Genomic DNA, 25,840 nt, shown 5'->3' on the forward strand with positions numbered 1-25,840 from the left:
TGTGCCATTGTTTTTATAAAACCTTTGATGGATAATGATCAGTAAGATAACAAGCTGTAGCTACTACTTTTGCGTGTGCACAACTTCTTGCCTAAATCGGCCTTTTGCAACATACATTGAACATTTTCTATCAAAGTCCAATTCATCTATTTGGCCACACCATTTTGTTGGGGATTGCATAAAACTGTGTTATGCCTAATGATTCATTTATCCTTGCAAATTTTAATAAACTCCTTCAACTTTTACTCAATGGATTTGTCCGTTCTAATAATTTTGATAGAGCGTCTTGATTGTTTCTCAGCTTAGATCTTAAAATGCTTGAATAACGTAAACATCTCATGCTTAGGTTTTAATAATGTTACTCATACCTTTCTTAAATAGTCATCTATAATTAAGACAAAGTAAGATATACCTCTACATGATGTAACCTTGAAAGTCCCCATACATCCAAGTGAATGTAGTCATGTATAATTGTATACCCTTGCTTGTATGTTTTTCGACCTTGATATTTCATTTATGATGCTTCCCTAGATAAAATACTTAGAAAATTCTTTTCACTAAAATTAATTCTAGAGATGAGATCCCTCTTCATTCAAATTTCTATGTATTTTTCACTTATGTGACCTAACCTCTAATGCCATAATTGAATTAAAAAATCTTCATTCCCCCCCCACCACGTGTTACATCTTAACCACTGTTTCTCTAAATTGCCAAACCGGAGTGCTTTCATGACAATCAAATGCTCATTCGAAAATCTTGAGACCCCCATTTTGCCTGGTGAATTTATAGCCATTCAAGTCTAATTTGAAAGGATAAATTAAACTTGTCTTTAAGCCTGACACATATTTAACCCTTTCTAGTGTTTTCACTGTACTATCAAACATTCTCAACCTTATTGTGCCAACTCCAATTGTTTTGCTAGTTGTGTTGTTTCCTATCAAAGCCCAACCATATTCACATGGTTCATTTAAAGTAAACCAAGATCGATTGGGCACATGTGATGCGTAACACCACTATCAAGAATCTAATTTTGAAAAAATGTGGGATTGCATCTATCCATGAATATTTCATCTTCAACAAACCGGATGTGAACTCCTCAATTTTATTGGCTTCTTCTTTTTCTTTGAAACCTTTATTCTCATTACCCATCTCTTTATTTTTTTCATCGATCTTTATCTGATACCTTTTTTTCAACAATCTTTTTTCATGTGTCATACTTTTCTCCAATACCAACAACCTTCCTTGTAAAACTGACCATCTGATTTAGATTTATATTAGGATTATGAAAATAGTTGGACACTTTCGCAAAAATAAAAAAATAAAAATATTGACAATGAAGGGGTTTCTTGGAATTGGGAGTCGCCACCTAGTTTAGGTCTAAAAACCAAGAATAACTCTAAAAAGATTCAAATCGGTCCATGGGTAAGATAAATGGGTAATGGGTCGAGTTAGGATTTCAGAAAGTGTTAGGAACCAAACCCATCCGAACAAGGTAATTAGTCACAATTACGATTCAAATTTTTTTTATGGTCAACTAGGGAGGACTGAAGTCAAAATTAAGGTTAAAAATCTTCTAAGGAGCTTACATGGCCATCATCATAATTTTTTTTTTGCACTCGTGGCCGATCAAATCCATTAAATATTAGGCCTCAAGATTGAAATCAACCCCAAAATATGGATTTTGGTGACATAGAACTAGTCTGAAACCTTTTATGATACTCAGACAAACTCATTCCATAGAAAATTGGTATTGTATAGAACTATTAACTTGCAAGCAACAAGTCAATTCTAATCTACCCTTCTTGATTGGGCTCATGGCCTCCCTGAAAATATCTGAAGAAGTTAATCAAAATCCATAATCGTGCATGTAGGCCAATGTCCAGCACCTTGAAGATTTTTAAACAAATCTCAAACTCATAAGAGAATGCACACATTGATAAATGGGACAGACAAAAACATGATATAATGGTAAGCCTAGGACCTACCCAATCAATGGTGTGCTGTCATGATTTTCAAAAATCTAATGAAGATTATTGAAACACAAAGTAGATAACATGAGGATTAAGATCAAAAGTTCCAATTTAAAATTGTAGTCAGACTAATACAAGTATTTCACTCAGAATACCCATAAATAGGTTAAAATAAGATAAATAATTCAGCGATTTGAATGATAGAGTAAAAAAAAAAGTCGACCACTTAAAAATCAATTAATTTGGATTTAACCTAACATTTGAATGAAAAACATGAATTCAATTTTAGATTTATGTTAAACTGACAAATAACAGGGAACAACCAATCCAAGTTGATCTCATTAATTTTTTTATAGAAAAAATCAAAATGAACTAAAACTTGGATGATTTCAGAATCGAACTTCAGACTGATGTAAATCCCAATAGGAGTCAATTTGGGCATTATTTCATGATAGAACTTGAACAGAAACGGTTTCCAATTGTGTCAATTCCCAATCCTAAGCCTTAGTGTACCCAAAAATTACAAAAAAGAATACTAACAAAAAGATTTAATCCTAACATGCACAAGACAAATATATTAAGTCACACAGAGGTCATCCCTGATTCACGAAGATCACTTCCAAGGTCTAGGGAATATATAAATAAGAAAAATGTGATGCTCGTGAATGTTCCTTCATAGAGATGAGAATGAGATTATCTTTTTCCACGAATGAAGAGGGCTGGCATGTGTTTAATGGCTAAGAGCATGAATGTTGTGAGGTGGTGTTAATGGCATGAGGTGGTGCTACTGGTGTGACGAGGCCTGCTTTAATGGCTTGAAGAAGGAAAAAATGGTGAGGACGATGGACAAGAAGGAGATGATTTGTTGTGCGAGTGGTTGAGGGAAATGGTGAAGACGATGGAGGGAAAGTTTCTGTAAGTTGTTGTAATGGAAAAATGAGGTGGATGGTGAAGGTGATGATGAGAATAATGAAAGGGGTGTTGGTCAGAGAGAGAGAGAGGTCAAAAGAGATGGTTGTTGTAGGTGTGAGAAGCATGAAAGAAAAAGAAATGAATGTATCAGGGGGGTTGAGATGGAGAGAAAGAGATTAAGAGAGAGCTTGAAGATCTTCCACAAAAAAAAAATCCTTCAAATGAATTCTCTTCCTTTTATAGTATTTTTTCTTTTTAAACTGCTTCTTCCCTTTATTATTAGAACTCTGAGCGAGTGGGATATTTCTCAAAATCTTCTCTTCTCATGCTTTTTTTTTTTTTTTTTTTAATTTTTAATTTTTTTGCAAAGTAGAACTATCCAGCTGTGACCATGAATGGGACAAACCCCATGTTTCTTTATTCCTCTACTTTTGGATCTTACAAATTGCCCTTCTAAAAAATTCTCTCCATCCGGCCTTCTAGTATCCATCTTTCTTCACCTTCCTTTTTTCTCTCTTTTTCTATTTCCTTTCTTGTATGTCCAACGAATCCATGAGAGACCACTCATGAAAAGAGTCCTGATAATATGACTCGCCAAGTGGCATACTCAAATGACTCCGTGACATGGACAAGTTCGAAATTATACATCTGTACGCCTCAGGATGCACTTTTTTATGGGGAAGTGCAATCATGTATCCCAATGCATTTAGATCTACGATACCCGAACTTGTCACGTCATGGAGTCATTTGAGTATGCCACTTGGCGAGTCATATTATCACAACTCCTCCCGAAAATCTCTTCTAAAGACTCTTTTTTGTTTCCTTTTTTTTTTTTTTTTTTTTTTTTTTTCAGTTTCTCTTCGCTGAATCATGGGGTTTCCTATATTTTTTGTTTCTATATATTTTTTTCATTTAAGAATCATGTGCCCATTAAGGGTATGATCCTATGTATCTTCATGATTTTGATGGTCCTTTGATTTGTTATTCGATAATTGATTTTGATAGCTGGATGGATTTAATTTTAATTAACATGAGTTGTCGATTGATTAAGATTTCTCGGATAAAATTCATGGGTTAACGATTAGCTTGATTTTCTATTGGTTGGTTGAATTTGTGATCAACTAGTTGTCGATTGATGAAGATTTCTCAGTGTGATTGCTCTTTGAATATCTTAATTTTTGGATGCTGTTAATTTTGGATTAAGAACCCATTTTAAGGTTTCAATGTTCGGATCAATGTTTCAATTTCTCAGATTTGGTTATTTCACGTTGTTGAAGGTCCTCATTTTATGTGGCAAAAATTTTCATTTCATATTATGAAAATTGTTATTTTACATAAAGAGAGTTGTCATTTCCTAAGGAAATTTGTCATTTCATGTTGAAAAATTCTTATTTTGAGTATTCCTAAACGTAGTGGTTTCTAAATTTTGCCCATTCTTATAAATGTTGTCTGAAAGTTTATTTTGGTGTCGAATTTTTCATTTTTGTGTCTTGAAATCATATTTTCCTAGTGAAGCAAGATTTCTAAGTATGAGTCAAATGTCAAGGGTATTTTTATCATTCTATCGATTTGTGTGAATTTCGATTATTTCCAAGTCTTGAAATCTCATTTTCCTAGTATTGCGAGATCTCTAGATTATCGAAAGGCATAGTGATCCTAAACGTACGTACTTACTAAATTGAATGTAGAGGGGGTGACGATCATAAGCATCTATAACTTCTATTTTAAGTGTGCCAAGAAAGGAGAAGATAGAATTATTGAGAACATTAGGAATTTTGAAGACTTGGAGAAAATTTAAGATAGTCGGGAGAGGACCTCTCACAAATTTTTAACTCTTTGATGGTTCTTCGTGCTCATCATTATGAATCCACAACAATTGGGTGATGGGTTGTCATATTAGGTAGATGCAAAATGGGTTGTTTACAAATGCCCCTCTTTGGCAAGGGGTATAAGCAGACTAGATAACAAATCCACTTTTGTGGATAATGCGACATTTGAATGCAAAAGCAAGTGATATTTTATTTTGCATCATGATTCGGCAATTCATCAAGGCATCTGGATTCTTGAGGGTAAAGCTCTCCTTGAACTAAGAAGTGTCAGGTCCTAGAATGTGAGCTCTCGTTAATAATAAGAGTGTCAGATCCTTGAATCCTAAAAGATTCTCTGTGACTAATGCAAATGCAATGAGTATCCATGTACATGTACTAATGTAATGATGGAAGGATGATTTTGAAATGGTGCACCTTTATTCTTTGCACTTACGATGGGAGGATGATGAACTAAATGTCAAGTGAAAACTGAGCAAAATAACTTAGCAAATTTTGAAAAAAATATCTTAGTAAAGCTGAGAAAATTTTGAGTAAAACTAAGCAAAATCTGAGAAAAATCTAAGCAAAAAAGTCTTAGCATAATCTAAGTAAAGTCCAAGCAAAAATCTGAGTAAAATCTAAGCAAAAAATCAAAGAAAACATCTAAGTTTTCAACTGTAGTTACCTTTTCTTTCTACGGTTCCCTCTATAGTTGATATCGCTCCCAATCTCCTGTTGGTGCTTACTTTCTTTTTTTTTTCTTTTTTTTCTGATCCCAACTCTACAACTCGTCCAACCTTGAGTGCTGGTGTAAAACATCTCTGCAACATCTCCTAATCCCATCTAATCTCCATCAACCTATTTTTACTTGGAAACCACACCACTTGATGATATCTTAACGGGACTACCTTTATGATATGTATCCACTTTTTTCTTAAGATTGCTTTATAAACCGAGATGGAATCAATCACAATGAATATTGGCATGACAACCTTGATAAATTTGGGGGTTCAATTCAAAATCAATTGGCAATGAATGGAAAAGCCCAAGAGCTTTTAAGGAGAGAAACAAGGCAATTTGTGTTCGATGTGGGACTAAACTCAACATGCCCCTCACACATGTGGGGCAGACTTGGTCAATGCATGTAGAGATATGAATTGGGTGACGTAGAGGAATGAAAGGCCTACTCTGATACCATAATAAATTTAGGGGTCCAACTCAAAACCAATTGGCAATGAGTAAAGAGGCCTAAGAGCTTATAAGGAGATAAACAAGGCAATTTATGTCCGATGTGGGACTAAACTCAACAGACCTCTGGCCCGATAAAAATTGAAAGCATAATCTCTCCAACAGAGATAGTCGGAGCATAGTTGAATCCAAACATGATTGCTCTAGCCGACTCGAGGCTTTCTGATAGTCGTCTTGTGTGAAAATCATTTCCTTGTCTCCCCACATGGACTCTGGCAGTCGTGCTACGCCTACCCCCATTGTCACTTGGTACACCTTGACCTCATACCGAATCTTCCTCGCCATGGACCTAGCAGTATTTCTGATCTGAGCTTCTGAGCTGTATACCCCCGCTATCAGTTGTATTACCCTTCGCTCTTTATCCCTTTCCTCCCTCGAAGGCGAGGGTGGTGGCATCTACTCTTTCCCTTATTGAGGTCTCCATTCCTCCTTGGTGATTTCCACAAATCTCTTGAGCTTATCTTCATCTATCATATCCTGAATGATATGTCTTAGCCTATAACAGTCATCGGTCGGATGATCCTCCATACCTTGGTTGTCACAGTATGGTTTTCTAGGCTTTCCTCGGTAGTCTTGGGGCGGCAGCACAAACCCTAGATCATTTCGTATGTCTCAAGATATCAAACATTCTCATGTTTAATGGGGTGTAGTTCCGTCCTATCCTCTATCTTGACTTTCCTTTTGCCACCATCCGCATCTTCTTCCTATCTGTGTCCTCCCTCGCTCGTTCAGGCTTCTTGAGAGCTTTAAATTCTACCACACTGACAATGGTTGCTTGTGTTGGCTGCTCTCTATGCTTCATTGATTCATCTACCAAGATGAACTTCTCCACCTTTGCATACAAGTTCTCTAGTCGTGATGGATCAGTCTTGATTAGTAATTTATGCAACCATGTCCCAAGAACTATTGTTACGACATAAGCTGCATATACAGTTGCTTCATCCAGATTTTCCACTGCCAACATTCTAATCTAGAACTATGACATGAAGGCTCGGATGCTCTCTCCATCTTTTTGTCGTAGATGAAAGAGTATCTTCACTCCGACCTTCCTCTTCCTCAAATGTAAGAATTGCCAAATGAAAATTTCTTTCAGCCCGAAGAAGCTTCTTACTGATTCCGAAGGCAGTCCTTGAAACCAGGATATAGCTCCATGCCTTAATGTCATTAGGAAGAGTTTGCAGAGCAGCGAGTCATCGTTTTGGTACAGCACCATCTGATTCTTGTAGTGAAGGATATGCTCCATTGGGTCCTTTGTCCCATCAAACGTCTCGAACTTCAGGGAATTGAATACTCTTGAAGGGTCGAATGTCATTATTGCCGATGAAAATGGCAACCCTCTAAGCTTCCAGATAATATTTTGAGCTTGTCTCCCCGAATCTCTTCCCCTAACCTATTCCCCATCCTTCCTCCACAATAACTCTTCCACCTCCTCCCGAGTCATAGGATTCTGAGTTCCTGAACTCCTCTATTGAGTTCCAGTTCCTGCCAAATTTAATGTTTGATCTATCTCTGTTTGATCGACTGCGAAGGGTAGGGGTTCTTGTCCCACTCCTATTTCTCCTCCAATTTCAGTTCCTTCGCCCAACCTTTGCTTAAGTTCTTCACTTTCCCTTCTTATCGCTTGAATTTCATCATTCTGGAGCTCGAGCCCTTGTCGCATTTCTGCTTTCATTTCCATTAGCAAGCGGTGCACCGCCTGTAGAGGGTCTTGTAGTGTTTGTGGCGTATTTACTGGTTCCTCGGGTCCTTCTCGTCTTGTTCTCACTGTTCTGGTCATTCTTCCTTATAACATTTCCCACGATCAACGCCAAATCGTATATGCAAAAACGTGCACTACCTTGGGATCTATTCCAATGCCTCACGACCTCCACTCCTTGTGCCCTTGGGTGTGCCTACAACACCACCTCTCTGACACCCAAGTTAGGAATCTTAGTACCAAAAATATAATGTAGGTTTTTTTAAGATAAAATTACTACCTTTCAGTGCCTTGCACCTACATATTTATAGAGGTTTCCTCCCTTAGATCTTCCCAGATTTTTTGCTTGATTTTCGTTTAAACGGTTCCATCCTTTCAAGGGCTTCCCTTTATTTCCGTGAATATGCTCCCGATTTTAAGGGATTTGATCTTTCCGAGCTTTCATCCTAGACCCTCAGAACTTGATTGAACGTAATGACCGACCATTCTTTTTCCTTCGCTGATTCGGACACTCGGCTAGGTCGTCACATGATTGTCACTGTGTCATTTTCCAAAAAATGTCTTCCACAATGCTTCATTTCGTCTTTATAATCAAACACCCCTAATGTTACAGCAGATATATTTACCTAGAGTTGTCAATGGGCCGGATTGGGCTTGGGTAGTGTTACTGGGCTAATTTAGGTATCAGGCCGAACTGAAAACAGCCCAATTTATGTTTAGTTCAGGCTCGGGCTAGGGAGCTAGGCCCGTAGAGTGGCCCAGGCCGACCTAGACATTTTTATTCGTCCTAGTCCAACCATTAGATGGGCCAGGTTTAGAGGTCAGCATTTTATGGTCCGATTAGGGATGGCACATTTATGGTTCAGCCCACTCACTATATAATTTCAAATTTGCTAGAAATTGGGACTAATTCCCTTTTCAACAACAGAAACTTCAACCCATGTATTCAAAGATGCCTTTGACAATGTTATTTAGGAATTATTTATGAAAGCGTAACTTTCAACTTACTTCAGTTGTTTATTTATACTAACTGAGACATTGCTTTACGCAAAGTACACCCTGAAAGTGATATTTTATTGGCAAACAGTCTATATCATGAACTGAGGGTTGGGTTTTAATGCCAAGAAAATGCATTTTTTGAAAAATCAATTTCTCAAAGTAACGATTTTTGAGAATTGGATTTCTTAGATAATGTTCCTTGGTGTTACAGGGAAAGATCAAAAGATAATTGATTTTTAGTTTCAGAATTGTGGGTAGTCATTAGAAAAAAAAAATGGTTAAATAATCTTAGAGAGAGAAGTAATCAAAAAATCAGCTTACAATAAAATATATTCTAATTTTCGTCGGATTCCCATTTTTGAAATTGTACTAAACTGAGACATCACTTAAGCCAGCCTTTATATATACTTAAGAGTATCCATATGGAATGCATTTGCGTCATTTTCCCATCCAAACGAGAGAAGTTGGGAAAATATTTCTCCGCCTTCAAGAGAAAATTAAATCTGTTTAAAAGTGGTTTCTTTTCAAAATGTGCAATCAAATGAGTAGTGAAATGCATTTTTCCAGAAAAACAATTTCCTTCTGTTTTTCTCATTTCAATCATTCATAAACCCTAAGCAACAAAGGTTAAAAAGATGAATATCAACAACTCTAAAACCAATGAAAACAAACACACTTATATAGACATATACAAATGGCTACATTTAGTGTACAAAATAAATCCAACTTAAACCCTCAAAAACCAAAACCCATGTTCATGCAAGGATGCAAGAGAGGAAGGATTTACTCCTCTTTCCCCTTCCCATAAAAAAAATAAAATAAAAAAATTAAAGAAGAAAAGAAAAGGAAAAGAAAAACTGTACTATAATCCTAACTTCCTATAAAACTAATGCTTCATGCCTGGCAAAGGAATCTTGGTTGGATTTCACAAGATTTGCAATCCAGGATTTCTCTCACACTTACAATAGACAGGGTGGCCTGACCCACTAACCTACCAACATACACACATACACACACACATGGTTACCTCCCTGTCTTCTCATCATCTACCTTTCCCTTTAAAAGGCTTTGATGGGTACAACCCACAAAAACTTGGGCTCACTTGACACCAAAAGAAGAAAGAAAAAAAAAAAAAACTTACAAATGCAGACTCCACCATTTTTAGTCTGCTTTTCATGCATCAACTTCATCAAACATACCAAGCCAGAAGCTTCCCTATCCTTCAAGGGGTCTTCCAATATTTAATAGTAATTGAATATGATTTTAAGTCTTCCCACGTAAATCCAACCATCCATCGATCAATCAACTTTGCCAAAGAAATCTGCATCTATTACAGAAAATGTAGAGATTCAGTAATTCAGATTTACATGGATCACAAGAAGTTTAAACCATGAATTCAAGTTAAACTTCATCATATAAACCTGAACTCTAAATTTTGACTAGAGAACATGATTGATCACTTATACTTTTCATACACATACGTGGGTTGGGATCCGTTGAATTGGGAAGAATGATTATGTGTTTCCTCATGAGTCATTATTCCTGAGTCAGTGGAACCCAATGCTATATATATATATATAACTATTTGTTGCAAAAGAAATTTACTCCACCACCTGGATGCTGTCCATTTTTTCATTGTTTTCTTCAACACGGCCAAATGCTGTTGGATCTTTTAAAATGGATGGCATCCGAGCAATGTAAAAAAAAAATTAACAAATAGTGTCCCCCCATCGCGTCCCATGCATATATGGGGGACTCTGACCCATAAATATATATATTTGGTAATATAGGGAATAATCAGAAATTCACCTCTTGTAATCGTGTGCAATTAGCAGAATTATGGAAGTGAAGCATCGCCAATGTTCCTTACACGGAGTTCCACACTCCTGAGATCCCGAAGGTGTTGTAATATCTCCTGAAGAAGATCCATACCCTTGTCTCCTTTCTTCAATGAGCTTATACAATGTTTCAGAAACTCTCTATCTGCCTCAAGAGCTTGTAACCTCTCGTAAACATGATCCACCTCCTCTTCTATAGCAAACTTCTTGTCATCGGGTGTAAATTTGGAAATCGAAGAGTTTTGTGACGTAACAGAATTAGCCCCTCCATGCCCATTACTTGGTTCCTCGTCCTCATTCACTATGTCAACGGAATCGAAGAGAGGGAGAAGCCTTTTCGCTTTGGCACTCATGTTTCTTCTTTCTTGATATTGTTTCTCACCCAAGTCATCGGAGAAACCATTAACAACCCCATTGATATCTTGGCCATGAAATTCATAATTCTCATGAAAATCCTCAATTGGTTTTATATCCTCGAATCGCTCATCATCATCAACATCATCACCCAATGTGAAAAGCTTCTCTTCCAAAGCCTTAAGTTGCTCTAGAATAGAGTTCCTCTCTTCCTCAAAGTCCGCCAATGATTCATCAAGCGTGCTCAAATGCTTGGAACTTTCTAGCACGATATCCTCCAAATTAAGAACTGCATCTGTAGGAGTGTTGTGGTTGCCATAGAAGCCATCTTCGTCAACTCCTTCATGATTAAGATCGATCGATTGCTCGTCGCTATCCACATTACTAGAAGAAGTAGAAGCACTTCTGCTTCTCTCACTACTATTCTTCCTTCTCATCATTTTCTTCTCTCTCATTTCATAATGAAGCACTTTCTTTCGGACTATGTCCAACTCTTTCTCTAACTCTTGCTTCTCTTTCTCTCTCTTGACCATAAGTTCATTCAAAAGCTGCAGAGCTTCTTGATCATACTCACATTGTTCTTCCATCATCCTCTGATACTGCAATGCTTCCATTTGCATCGCCGCCTTCTCTTCTTGAAGCCTAGTTATCATCGCCATAGTTTGGTTAGCAGCTATGGAAGAAGCACTCCTCTCTTCTTCTAATTCAGCATATAAAGCATTCAAAGCCTTACGTTCGGATTTAAGCGCTGTTTTTAGGTGTTCGATGGTAAGAATTCCCTCTCCACTTTCTATCTCACTTACAACACTTCCATCCAACGATTCCTCCGCTCCCAACTCTTTCTTCTCAAATAGTAGTAATTTCTTGTGAAGGTGATGAAGACCTTCAACAAAAGTAAGTGTTTCTGGGGCTTTGTCTTCTTCTTCCACCTCATTAGGCTCCAAACTTATAGACAAATGATGGTTTATTCCTCGTTCAACCCTTTCAATCGACATTGTTCTGCCTTCTACCGTCACTTCATCGACTTGCGTTGATCCTAATATAGTAAGACTTGGCATTAGAAACTAAATTATCTATCAAGTAACACTCGGTGACTTTTAGCTAAAAATTTATAAATATCTTACCTTGATCACTCTCGGCTATAAATGCATCGGAATTGATACAATTTTCAATGTCATTGTTGTCCAAGGAAGAGCGATCTGCTTCCGGGCAAGGAATTGATGAAATGGGTTCATGATCTAGAGGATGACTAGTTGATTCGTGATCAGGAATCTTTCCCTCAATTAGACTATCAGATTGGGTTTCATCGCCCAACATTATCAAGTTCTCTTCTTCAAATGCTGCATATATTAAACAATTTGTAAATTATTCAAACATTTAGAAATAAATTTAACAGGGCTTAGCTTCTAATGGAGAATTCTCATCAGAGTAGTAAATAAAAATTTACCTTGAGATCTATCAGACTCCATCACTGCTACCAATTCAACGTTATCGCCATTGTAAGACAAGGTTGGAGTTTCTTCGGCTTCAGTAATAGTAACTCGATCACATATTTCAATATATGAATCCGCATCATGTTCTTCAGCAGGAAGAACTATAGAGATTTCATTCTCACCCACATCCTCAGATTCAATATTTTCAAGATTTGATTTATTGTCACTCTTGTCGGCCATTTTCCATTCTAAATCACTCCCCTCATCTAAAATCTGTTCAATTTGATTCTGGGTTTGTGATTCTGAATCAAAATTTCCTTCCAAATCTCCATCTTTCCCATGTTCAACTTCTCTAATTTCTGATAATCTCTGATTCTCCAAAGTCGTAAAATCAACCAATTCGACTGGAACCGGCTGATAATCATTGAAATCAGAGCAATTCTCCAAACCCACATGGATAATTTCAAGAGATGTATCTTCTTTACAAGTAATTTCATAAGATCCAAGAAGAACATCTTTACCTTCAAAAGGAATATTTGAATCCTCCAACTCAATAGGCTTGATTTCTCGAAATCCTGATGGAGACCTCAAGCAATCGTTCTCCTCCTCCACTTCATCAAAATCAGAAAGAATCTGATTATCTTCTGAAACCCCATTTTCATCTTCTCTGTTTCTTTTGATCTCATATTCATCGTCATCGAAATGGTCTGTTGGGCAATCAGATTTACATGGATCAGAGGACTCACCACCACCTCCATTGTTGTCCTCACCAAGAACTTCTGTAATCAAATTTCCTTTTTGGGTATAATTCAGAACTCCCCATGAAGGCTTAAACAACAAATAAGGTGAGTAGAATTCATTGTTCAAGCTAACATCACAGCAAGAACACCTCAAATTCTTCTCACCATCACTTGAGATCATGCCCATCTCTTTATTAACCCATGAAAATAAAGAGATCTTACCTCCAATATCAATAGATTTTCCATTAGAATTCGGTCGAGAGGACGAGCAATCCTCGCACATATCTTTGGATTCGACCAACTTTCGATGGTTAGAACAGTAACCCAATTTAGAAATCTCAGTGGCATGGTTTTCACAGAGAAGATCTTTATAGGAATTCTTAGTCTTTGAAGAATCAAAGATGTGATCAAGTCTTGAACACCATAAACAAGGTGGTTTAAGGCCGAAATATTCTGCAAATTTGAGGATCAGATAAGAGAATAAGGAGTTGAGTAGAAGAAGAATTATTAAAATCCATTCAAGAAGTGCGTAGATGAGGATTAAAGTGATTTTATGGGTGTTTCTATGCAACATGGTTGCAAATTTGTTGGCTGCCATGGATGCTCTGCTCTGGTTCTTGTTATTTACAGTTTAGAGAGAGAGAGATGTATATAGAACAAATGTAGATGAGAAAGAGATTGGGTTTTTGAGATATGAGAGAGAGGAGAAGTATAGAAGAAATGTAGAAGAGAGAAAGAGAAGTTTGAATGGAGAGAGAGGTTTTACTGATGTGGAGAAAAGGCGGTTTGAATGGAGAGACAGCCAAAGAAGACTCAAGAAAGAAGAATTGGAGAGAGAGAGAGAATCTTTAAAGCTTTCTCGAGTATTTGCCAAGGCAACGGCGCGGTTAGAAAGAGAGAGAATGTTGGAAAAAGAAAGTAGTTTAAAATTTTGGGTAATTTAGGCATACCCCTCTACTTTTGCTGAATGTTTGATTTACCCCTTTGTTTTTGCTATTATACTACTAGAAAATGATTTAAATATATTCATCTTCAACTTGTAATAAATAAAATAATAATTAAAAAAAAAAAAGAGAGAGAGAGAGAGAGAGATTCAATTGCCAACCAACTTTTGCTAACGCCACTCCAATTTATATATAAATCACTGAGAATTAGCAAGCATCTTGGGGTGGCGTTTATAAAAGTTGGGGTGGCAATAGAAGTTCTCAATTAAAAATATTTAATTTTTCTTCCCAAAAACATTCAATCTATTGGATTAATTTTGGACAATATATCAAAATGCTAGTTGAAAATTGCAAATTTTCTAGTTTTGAAATAATAGTTTTTCGTTTTTAGAATAAATTTCTTTCTTTGTTTATTAAAATTAATGTGGGGAAAAAATTGTTGTTTTCTAAAGTAGAAAATTTTAAATCCATTACTAAAACTAAAATGGGAAAACATTGTAAAATGAATTTTTTTAATTCTTTCCTGAAATAGATGGTATATTTTTTTTGTTTTATCATTATTATAGAAAAAATTTTGCTTTTCGAATTAAGAGCTGTAAGTTTTCAATTTTTCATTATCATGTTGGTAAATCTTTCTAAATTATTTACTCTACTCTTCAAAAAAATTTGTCGTCATCTTAACATTAAGTTTTTTCTACTTACAACAACTATCAAATCCAAATAACAATATAAGATTTTTTAAGTAGAAAATGATAGAATTTTGGATTGAAAAATGAAAGATTTTTTATAAGAATTAAGACGACGATGATGGAAACAATGTATTGAAGTTGAGGATCAATAGGTCATAAATAATTTACCATAGATGTTAAGAGATTGAAGATTTGAGAAGAAAATAAAAGATATTTTGTTACATGTTGAAGATGAGAATATTTAGGTTATTTTCTCTTTAGTCTATAAGAGAAGAGGTAGATTAGGAGGGCATGTAATTAATTCAAACAATGGGTATCTAAAAAAAATTTATGGAAACTTGAAGGATTGTGTCTAAATCATCATAAAATTTTAGATTCTCTGTAATTAGTATTAAAAGACTTAAGAAAGAATTAAAGGTAAAGCAAGTGATATTCTTTGTATCCAACTACTAGGTAATACTATTATAGTGGTATTGAGTGATGGGTCCTCCATTCCTGATGTTGGGTACCATTTACCAACCCCACATATATTTTTGCCAGATGTTCATCTTTACCATCTTTAAGTGGCTCCCATCTGATCATTTCCTTGATCAAAAATCAATTAAATTTTATTGGTTGCGATCCTTTGATTTCGTGGATTCATTTTAATATGCCTTGAACATAGGTTTCATTATACGACAAATTTTCACGATTGTCACTGATGCATCGAGGTACATTCCAATGATCTCAATCTTCGAGCGGACAAGAGAATTTATCGACGAAGTTAATCATATAAATCGATCACCATATCACTAGTTTCCATGGGCCCATTCTACCACTCATATTGGTTGTATAATTTAGGCTCTTCTTGGTACATTCTTTTTCCCTACTTTACCTCTCCCTTCTCACAAGAGTAGGATTGGTTCGATTTTTTAATTTTACTCTTTCCTTCTAGATGGGTACAATGACCAGTTTTCATTCGTTAGAGGGCCAATGAGATATGAAACATCGTCAAATTTTCTCAATGTTTTCGAAAGATTAATTTTTAAAAGAAAAATCATTATATCTATACATAGTTTTGTAAAATTATTTGACAATATTTCTCAAATATTTCAATAGACTATCAAAGAGCCCCAATGAATTTCATATAGGCTATAGGTTAGGTGATATATTGAAAATCTAAAATGTTTATATATGGGTACTGTATTATGGCAAGACCAGGGGTGGATTTAGAGTGGGATCTGTGACATTAAGAATTTTCAAAGTCTATGGATTAGTGAGTTATTGTGACAAATTTTAGTGTCGGATAAAAAAGTCTTCTACTATTAACTCTATAAAAAAATAAAATAAAATAAAAAATTTCCCTCTTAATTGCCCTAAAACTATTTTTTTCACTCTTGGTTGTCCTCATAAAAAAAATGTCTACTCTTACTTGTCCTTACATGGGCAAAATCCTAACTCCGCCCATGGTAAAGACCTTATCGATCTTGCGTTTGTGGAAGGAACTCATAGTGGTTAAATATTGCATTTTACAGATGCAATTGCATTTTGAAAAAACAAGTCCTGGCCAAAATTGAAAAGAGAGAATTCATCCAAAGATTAGTTGATAAGTTAATCTTCAGATAGTCATTTTTCACATTAAAAAACAAATTAATAAGTATATTTCAAGTGCATAATCGTTCAAAATGATATTTCAAATGCATTTTCAAAAAATCAAAGTTGTAGAAGATGTTAATACCCCCATGACGTCTTGGATGTCAACATATATAATAAAATAGGACAGATGTGCCTCTGTCTAAATCTTGATCCCCCCCCCCTCCCATAGAGAGAACGTATCTCAATGAAAATTTTCAATTTTATTGCACTTCTCTTTACTCCTTTTCAATGAGACCCCCGACTTTATTGTCTTTCCTCTTTTCCCCTTTGTCTCAAAATTTATATAACATAACGAAAGTATCTCGAGGATGTTTGTCCTTCCTCTCTTTTTCCCCTTCCTAAGAATACTCTCAACTTTATTGTCTTTCTCTTCTTACCCTTAAAAAAAATAAACCCTACAACTTTCTATATTATTTTTTCTATTTCCCTTTTTCCATAATATACTTCCAAATTTATTATTTATACTTTTTCACCCCCTAAACCCCAAAGAGGGTGTTTGTGCTGTAAACATGAGAAAACTCTAATATCTATATATTTTGATGACCGAGATTCTGAACCCATAGGCCTGACTAGTAGGCGTGAGGCAACTAGCTTCTTAGACACCATATCTCATCCAAATCCTCAAGTACATGCAATACTCCCACAAACCACACACACACTTACATATTTTGACTTGTAAGCTTATTTTTAATGAGTTAAGTAACTCAATGCTGACGGGATTTGAACTCAGGTCTCTGATATCATCACCCAAAGACTTTACCAATTAAGTTAGCTGGCACCCCCCCCCCCCCCCCACACACAACCCCAAGGTTTCCTTCCTTGATGTTGTCAATTTCTCATCATATCAAGGAACAATTTCAACTTTATACAATTTATCTCTCCGTCTCCCCTTCCAAAAATACCTTTTAACTTTATTGCATTTTCTCTTCTACCCCTTTAAACTTCAACTTTATTTTATTTCCTCTTTTCCTTTTTTTCAATAATATTTCTCTAACTTTATTGCTTTTACTCGTCTACTCCTTTTTTAATAATACCCCTACAATTTGATTACATTTCCTTTTTTACCCCCTTAAACTCAAAAAGAATTATTGTATCTTGGGATCAGGTGACAATCCCTATTTAAACATCCAATTGACAAATCACTTGTTTAAAAGTTTTAGAATGGACTGATCTTTTGTAAAGATGATCTCTATGGTAAGAAGATCACCCTCACAAAAAAAAATCTACTCATTTTGAAACTTTTAATCTCATAAAAAATTGTTAATAAGTTGTCAATAAAAATTGATGATCGATAATTCTTAAACTCGTAAATTAGTTTTGATGGGAATAGAAGTTTCAGAATAGGCTTATCTTTTGTGAGAATGATCTCTATGATGAGATCGTCAAGGGCAGACCAGGATTTTATCGTATTGAGGGTAATCTATAATTAATGGTACAATTGAAAAACTTGAAGATGCATGGTTTGGGTAGAAATTCAGAGTTTTTTGTTTGGAAGTTTAATAAAATGATATTTAGGTCTTTTCCAATTAGTTTATTCGAGAAGGCCTAGTCAAGAGGAATGTCATCTTCAAAAACTAAAAGGAAGGGGGGTCAAAAATTGGAGGGAAGAAAGGGGGTGAGGGCAAATAGGGAGGGAGGTGAGTAAGTGGGGGCCAGTAGAACATGTAGTTAGTTGAAAATACAGGGATTGTCTCAAAGTTTTGAGGGGGCAATTGCCCACACAAGCTCCTTACTAGCTCCGCCCCTAGAGATCACCCTAAAAAAATCAACTCATTTCAAAACTTCGAACCCCATAGAACAAGTGGTTGTCAACTAGATTGTCATCGGATCCCAACCTTTTATATATATATATATATATATATATATAAGATTTTTAAATTAAATTAAAAGATATTTTTAAACTATGGATTATATATTTAACTTTGAGAATTCACTTATTGTCCCTTACTCATTTTTGAAGTCTTTTAATCATACAAAATGAGCTCTAAAGGATTTAAGTGTCATTTGGGCCAAAGTGATAGGCCCCGTGATCCAAATGATGACATACATATGTATATGTCTATATACATTTAGAAGAACCTTCATTGCTTTCTTTTATAATTTTTTACATTTTTTAATATAACAAATGAGTAGAAGATTGGAATAAAAATTGATTTAAGGGATTGCAATGTAGAATTGGATCTTTCGTCATCAATCCGTAGTTAGATTGCTTTGACACTCCCAAACTGAAGATACAAAATAAATTCCAAATTCCAGATTTAGTACAAGCCAACACATTAGAATAGAATTATGGCTACAGCCAAACACCACGTTATATACTGTTGTCCTACTGGACCACACAACAGGCGCACGTGGTGGCCCACCATCAATGTAAGTGAGTGGGTGGTCCCATTCGTAAAGTATGGTGTAGGGCCAAGTAGGGATGAAAGGCACACGAGTTCATCATATCTGTCTGCTTTCCATCACTAGATTCTATTACTAAAATACCTATTACTTTTATGAGAAATAACAACAATGCCATTTACTTTTTTTGTTTATTTAGGGTACTTTCGGAAAATGAAAATTTATTCCTAGTTAACCAATATTGTTTAACCACATGGCACTATGTCATTGGTTCGATGTACATAGAGTGTCCAACGATGTTGGACTATAGAAGAACCTGTTCGTTTATTCTGTATTCTCATTGAGGATTCAATGGATCGATGACCGAATAATTGACTCACATGCTTATGTTTTCAAGTTCGCTAATTTACTCAGCTCACCCTTCAAAGTCTTTATTTCCTTTGGCACCCACTCTCTCAATGAGTTCCTAAGCATAATATGGATCTCCTACTAAATTTTGTAAAAAGACATTTCTTGGAAACAGAATCGTAGCCGTCGAAAATTCTATTTAAATTTCTCAGGAATTGATCTCTATCGATTGGTTCTCAATCATTTTGGATTTCAAATCCATTGTAGTCGGTTCCAATAAAAAAAGATCCAAAACCTAGGTTTTGATTCTAGCTCGATCCTGCTGTGGGAATGAATAAAGATTTAAAGATTTAAAGATTTAAAGATAGATTTTTTAGTTGGGTTAGACTTGTTATTCTTTATCACATGTTTTGAATAGTTTTGCCTCTATTTTTTTTTTTTGAAAGATCAACAGGGTCAAGGCAGGCCCCAGACCAGCTACAACCGAAGAATCGGCACACCACAGACATCTTGAAAAATAACAGAGACAAGGTCACTAGAGAGCGACTCACAATCTAATTCAGTACAACCTATACTAGTCTGGTAGGAAGCAAGCATGTCGATAACCCTATTTGCCTCAATGTTACTACAAGTTCCACCATAATTGAAATACTAAAGATATAGAAATGAGAAACTGATGACCACACATACTATGGTCACATCCTCAACTCATTAGTAGACCCTCCCATCGAAGTCTACCAATGTATGTTGGAGATATTTTAATAAATAAATTAAAAGATAAAGTAAATAATTATATATCTCTACAAATCCTATTTCTATACTTTCTGTCTTCTACAACTTATTGTCTCTTGTAACCTTCTATTTTTTATTTTTACTATAGTTTGATTTTTTTTTCTAGGCAAAGAATTTGGGTGCGTGTTTGGTTGCTTGATACTTGTCTAAGGTATAGTAGTAGATAAACGATTCTTAATTGATATTGAGTCGTTGTACCTTGGGGCCATCGTGCTAGTATTATGTTTGCACTTCTAAAAATTTTACAGAGGCTCGAACACCTTAAAGAGAACGACCGAGTTTGTGTCTCTATTCAATTCAATTATTTCCTCATTGTAGGTCAGATCAAAGCTTATTAACACTCCAATTTCAAAGCAGCAAATTAGGTATTTTGACAGTAATTAGTATTATTTCTACTAATATTTCTATTGTACTTCAACAATTTCAAGGTGAATGGTTAAATACTACAGACATGGACACAAACAATCTGAATATTTCTATCTCCTTTGATAACAACAAGCCCTTTTCGTTTTGAAAAGTTACACTATAAGAGGTGGAAACAAAAAAAATTATATTTAACTACCATGAGGGTAGCATATGTTCTGGAGGATGAACCTATTAAGGATGGGGAATATGAACCAGCCAGAACTTTGATCTCTCGACAATAGAAAAAGGTTGATTTATGGTGTAAGAACTATCTCTTAAACATGCTAGCTGATGATATTTTGCAATTATTATGCTTCCTATAGAACATTTAGGGAGATTTGGGATGCTTTACAAAAGAAATATGGCACTAAAAAAATTGGATTGAAAAAATATGTAGTAAGTCACTATCTAAAATTTTAGATAGAAATAGGAAGCCTAGCCATGAAAACCAAGAAGGTTCAAAACAAAAAATCTAGCCAAACTTATTATAAAAATAAGAATCATTCAAGATAGGCCATGGACTATAGTGATATTGTTTGTTATGCATGTAACAAGCCTAGATATTTGGCGAGAAATTGTCGAAGTCGTAAAATTGGTAAACAAGTGAACATGGTTGAAGAACCACTTGTGGCTATGATAAATGAGGTACACGTGCTCAGTGGATCCGAAAGGTGGTAGGCAAACATTGGTGTTTCTCAACATGTATGTTTTGAAAGAAATTGGTTCAAAACTTATTCCCCAGTCGATGACAAGAAAGTTCTCTTGGGAGATTCTCATACTACCAAAGTTCATAGTATTGGGAATGTCAAGATGAAGTTTACCTTGGGGAAGACTATTATTTTGAAGGATGTTCTTCACACCCCAAAAATGAGGAAGAACTTAATTTCAGGTTTTCTTTTGAACAAGGCTGATTTTGAACAAACCACGGGGGTAAATCAACTTCTAATCAACCAAAATGGGGGTCTTTGTGAGGAAGGGTTATGCTTGTAATGGAATGTTTAAGTTAAATATATCTAATCCTAATATAGCATCTTCTTCTGTATATATTGTGTAGACACCCAAATTTGACCGGGCCCTCGACGCAAAATGCCCAAAAATCGAAAAAAAATTGGAATGGGCTCCAAGGCCCAAACCTACAAAAATCCAATGAATTTTGTAATTCATTTTTTGATAAATGGCTCAAGGCCTCTCACGTGGCCCACGAACCAAATCCCTTACCATCCTTCTAAACCCAACTCAACCCAAGTCCAAGCCTATTCAACCCAATCCAAACTAAACCCATCACCTAAGCCCATCTAAATTAACCCTACCCATCAAAACACTAAAGCCCAACCTACAACCTAAAATCAAACCATTCTTTAATCCAACACATTACCACAAGCCCAATTTTCTACCCAAGCCCAACATCACAACCAATCACCCAACATGACACATGTCATTACCCCCTTCCACCTCCCTCATCCAATCAACCAACCAACTCCATTACTTCCTTCCAAAAATTAATTCAACCCATAACCCTACCCTAACCTATCCTATCCATTCTCTCAAATCAAACACTTATAACCTATCACCCTCCCCTAATCTACTCCCATCATTCCCTACAAAACCTATCTCTACAATCTACACCTATACCCATCCTCTCAAATCAAACACCCATCCTTTCATATCAATTCATCTCAACCCTTCATTTCCACCAACTTGACACATGTCATCATCTCCCTCACCCTCTCAAAATATCATCAACCACCCCATTAAATCCTCCATTCTCTTAACCAAACACCACTTAATCACAACCACCAATTAATTACCCCCTTTAAAACAATCTCATCCTCTCAACCATTCTCATCAATTCTCCTCCATCTAACACTCAACCCAAATGGGTTGAAAGATCCAACCCATTTGGGTTGTAAACAACCCATTTAACCCCCCTCCCTAAATACCCTCCAACCTCCATCAAATTACACCCACCCTTCTCTTAAACCCCATACCATTCTATCACTTCTCAATCCTTACCCCACCCCTATATAAAAACTAAAAAACCCTCCAACTCTATAAAAACCCACCCATTCTCCCCTTACAACAACTAATAAAAATTTGACAAAAAAACTCTAAAAAATCACAACTCACCTCAACTCTCTACTCTTACTCTACTCTCAATACCCAACTCTCAACTCTCAACTCTCAACCTTCTCTCAAACAAGTCAAGCAAGGAAAAAGAAATCAAAGAAAGTCAAAGGAAGTCAAGGAAGGAACAAGGTGGGTTTGGACCAAGAACACCCCCCTCAACTTTCCTCCTCTACTCTCACCTTTCTCTACACTTTTGCACACACCACTATGGTCTAAATCACCCAAGGGCCCCTTCTTCATAAGGGTACCCTCAATGATTTGACCCGATATCAAAAGCCCCTCACACTTGAGGGCACACATCGATTTTCTTTCATTTTTATTTTCTTTTATTTCAAAAAAATCGAATCCGAGGTTACCACATTACGTGGATGGAGTAGGGTGCCTAACACCTTCCCTACTCCATAAATGGACCCCCTTACCTTTGAATCAAGGTTGGACCAAACGTGCTCTATCCATACGAGAGTCATCAAAAAACGTCTAAATGACATGCTTTTCAAAGAAAAATAATTTCGGGTGACCATTCACACCCCTTTCCGAAAATGAATGGTGGCGACTCCAAAACACCCCAAAGTGGAGGGATGTTTTAAAAATATTGAAAATCCCGTGTCCACAGCTTGGCGACTCCACTGGGGATTATACTAGTGGGTCCGACCCTCTTCCTTGATTCGGTTATTTCAAAAAAAAAATGATGTTTGTTTTCTTTTTGTTTGTTTTCTTTTGGTTTATCTACTAACGTTGCCTTGTTTCTTCTTTCCTTTTTTTTTTTTTTTTTTTTTACAAGTTTCATATGGGAATGTTTGTAATATTTATTTACATGTATATTTTGCTTTATTTTTATTTTTGGACAAGGAATGTAAGGATGGATACGATTAAAAAAAATGCACGCACATGCACATGCGATTCACACCCCTATGCATAAGCCACCCCCCTCCTCTTTAAATTTCTAACCCCTGATGCCGGTACTCTCAAGCCCCCGAGATCGCTATTTTGGGTGGCTGGGAGGAGAACATCCACCCCATTCACCAACTTAAGATGTGTGCACTTTGGTGTCCATCAAGGTTTGAAGAATGGGTAGCCGGAAAACTACCTACAATCGCATACATCGAAGCGTAACTAATAGACAAAGGACACTAAGGTTTTCAAAGTTTAATTCCGTATCCATCCCACGTGTGTGTGTTGTTTATTTTTTTTTTATTGCTTTTCTTGTAGCCCACGATGGCAAGTTGTATAGACGTTAGGATTTTTATTTTGTTCTTGTTTATATGTCCCCCTCGGTAAAAGGGGGAAATCTGTTTTTTTATGTTATCATGTGCATCATCAAAAAAAAAAGTGACATTTTTTGTGGCCCAAGCCAAAAAACAGAGGCTATGTGCCTCAAAACCCAGAAATTCTGGGTTAAAATGGGATGAGGACCAAAAACAGAGGAAGTTTGGAAAGCTAGAAAAGGTTCTGGTCCGTGCTTGAAGCACGGACTCAAGAAATATTGTTAAGTCCGTGCTTAGAAAACGGACTGGGCAAAATTTCTTAGGTCCGTGCATGAAGCACGGACCAGTGCAAAAAAAAAAAAAAAATTTAAAGTTCTGGTTCGTATTTGAAGCACGGACCAGCCAAAAAATGTTAGGTCCGTACTTGAAAAACGGACCCAAAAAAAAAAAAAAAAAATTTTGATGTTCTGGTCCGTATTTGAAGCACGGACCAGCCAAGAAATGTTAGGTCCGTACTTGAAAAACGGACCCAAAAAAAAAAAAAAAAAAATTTTGATGTTCTGGTCCGTATTTGAAGCACGGACCAGCCAAAAAGTGTTGGGTCTGTACTTGAAAAACGGACCCAAAAAAAAAAAAAAATTCTTTGCTCATTCTGTTCCTTGCGTCAGTCTTGACAACTTTCCTTCTTGGAGTTTTTTTTGTTTTGAGTTTTAAATCTTGAAAATGGTTAAATGAATCACATTTTGTAAAACTCAGGGCCTACCACTCATAATCGATCCCGCTCCAAATGGATTTTGCCCAACGCGGCTCACTATCGATCTAGGTCACAATCAAACTTATCCCTCACCGAGTATTCCTATCAAAGTAGGCCAACAACCCAGATCTATTTCAAACTGGGTCCACGACCTAGATCCACTCAACTGGGTCCACGACCCAGATCCATTCCAAACTGGGTCCACGACCCAGATCCATGTCAAACCGGGTCTACGACCCGGATCCATTTCAACTGGACCTACGACCCAAATCCATTTCGTTTGGGTCCACGACCCAGGTCCATTTCAAACTGGGTCCACGACCCAGATCCATTTCCAACTGAGTCCACGACCCAGACCCATGTCCAACTGGGTCCACGACCCAGATCCAACCAAACTAGGTCCACAACCCAGATCCACTTCAATTGGTCCACGACCCAGATCCAATCCAACTGGGTCCACGACCCAGATCCATTTCAGCTGGGCACGACCCGGATCCACATCAACTGGGTCCACGACCCAGATCCATGTCAATTAGGCACGACCCAGATCCAATCCAACTGGGTCCACGACCCAGATCCATTTCAACTAGTTCCGACCCAAATCTATTTCAACCAGATCTATGACCCGTATCGAATTAACAAAGATAACAACCGATCAATCAATTCAAATACATGCAACTTTCTCAAAAAAAAAAAAAAAAAAGGATTTCGGAAAGTACCAATTGCAGTCCTTGATCAAAGTCGGTGCCTAGAAAGATCTTACCCTGTTGATACGAGGGGGATAGACTACGTCTATTCAGGGAACAAGGTGATTTAAGAGTGCCATTGTGCGCCGCCTCTTCCTTGGAGATCGGCCTGGCCGGCGATGATTTCATAGAACTGAATTGGAGGCTACCACAAACATGGGTTTTTCCAACTCGATCTATTTCAGAAACTACCATTTTAAAATACTCTCCCGACTCCGTGTCGATGCCGGCTCCGTGCTGATGTAATTTCTTTTCAACTGTTTTACCGACTCCGTGCTGATGTAATTTCTTTTAAAATGTTTTACCGACTCCGTGTCGATGCCAACTCCGTGCTGAGGTAATTTCTTTTAAAATACTTTACCGACTCCGTGTCGATGCCAGCTCTGTGCTGATGTAATTTCTTTCAACTGTTTTACCGACTCCGTGTCGATGCCAGCTCCGTGCTGATGTAATTTCTTTTAAAAATACTTTATCGACTCCGTGTCGATGCCAGCTCTGTGCTGGTGTAATTTCTTTTAAAAATGTTTTACCGACTCCGTGTCGATGCCAGCTCCGTGCTGAGTAATTTCTTTTAAAAATATTTTAACCGACTCCGTGTCGATGCCAGCTCCGTGCTGATGTAATTTCTTTTCAAAATGTTTACTGACTCCGTGTCAATGCCAGCTCCGTGCTGATGTAATTTCTTTTCAAAATGTTTGTCGACTCCGTGTCGATGTCAGCTCCGTGCTGATGTAATTTCTTTTAAAAACGTTTTACCGACTCTGTGTCGATGCCAGCTCCGTGCTGATGTAATTTCTTTTTAAAATGTTTTACCGACTCCGTGTCGATGCCAGCTCCGTGCTGATGTAATCTCT

General features: G+C 36.6%; 1 protein-coding gene across 2 annotated transcripts; it reads right to left on the reverse strand.

Moving 5' to 3' along the window:
- Positions 1-9,294: 9,294 nt before the first annotated feature.
- LOC147394180 (myosin-binding protein 3-like) lies at positions 9,295-13,871 on the reverse strand. Of its 2 annotated transcripts, none has more exons than XM_086453682.1 (4): positions 12,273-13,871; positions 11,950-12,165; positions 10,443-11,861; positions 9,295-9,954 (listed from the first exon to the last, which is right to left on the reverse strand). In XM_086453682.1, exons 1-3 carry the CDS (start codon positions 13,594-13,596, stop codon positions 10,471-10,473), a joined length of 2,931 nt encoding a protein of 976 aa, XP_086309808.1. In that variant the 5' UTR covers positions 13,597-13,871; the 3' UTR covers positions 9,295-9,954; positions 10,443-10,470. The 2 variants fall into 2 exon arrangements, with proteins under 2 accessions (XP_086309808.1, XP_086309807.1); XM_086453681.1 differs by having other exon boundaries at positions 9,295-9,960; positions 12,273-13,870.
- Positions 13,872-25,840: the final 11,969 nt, after the last annotated feature.

Source organism: Akebia trifoliata, chromosome 9 (genome assembly GCF_017979445.1).
Source record: "Akebia trifoliata isolate Shusen 1 chromosome 9, ASM1797944v1, whole genome shotgun sequence".
Classification (NCBI taxonomy): Eukaryota; Viridiplantae; Streptophyta; class Magnoliopsida; order Ranunculales; family Lardizabalaceae; genus Akebia; species Akebia trifoliata.

What these genes read in the sequence shown, in the direction of transcription:
- LOC147394180 (XM_086453682.1), bottom strand. Translation starts at nt 13,596, where the DNA reads ATGGCAGCCAACAAATTTGCAACCATGTTGCATAGAAACACCCATAAA. An exon ending in GGAGTCTGATAGATCTCAAG is followed by an intron (nt 12,166 to 12,272) that starts GTAAATTTTTAT and finishes TAATATATGCAG; the next exon opens with CATTTGAAGAAGAGAACTTG. An exon ending in TATAGCCGAGAGTGATCAAG is followed by an intron (nt 11,862 to 11,949) that starts GTAAGATATTTA and finishes TTACTATATTAG; the next exon opens with GATCAACGCAAGTCGATGAA.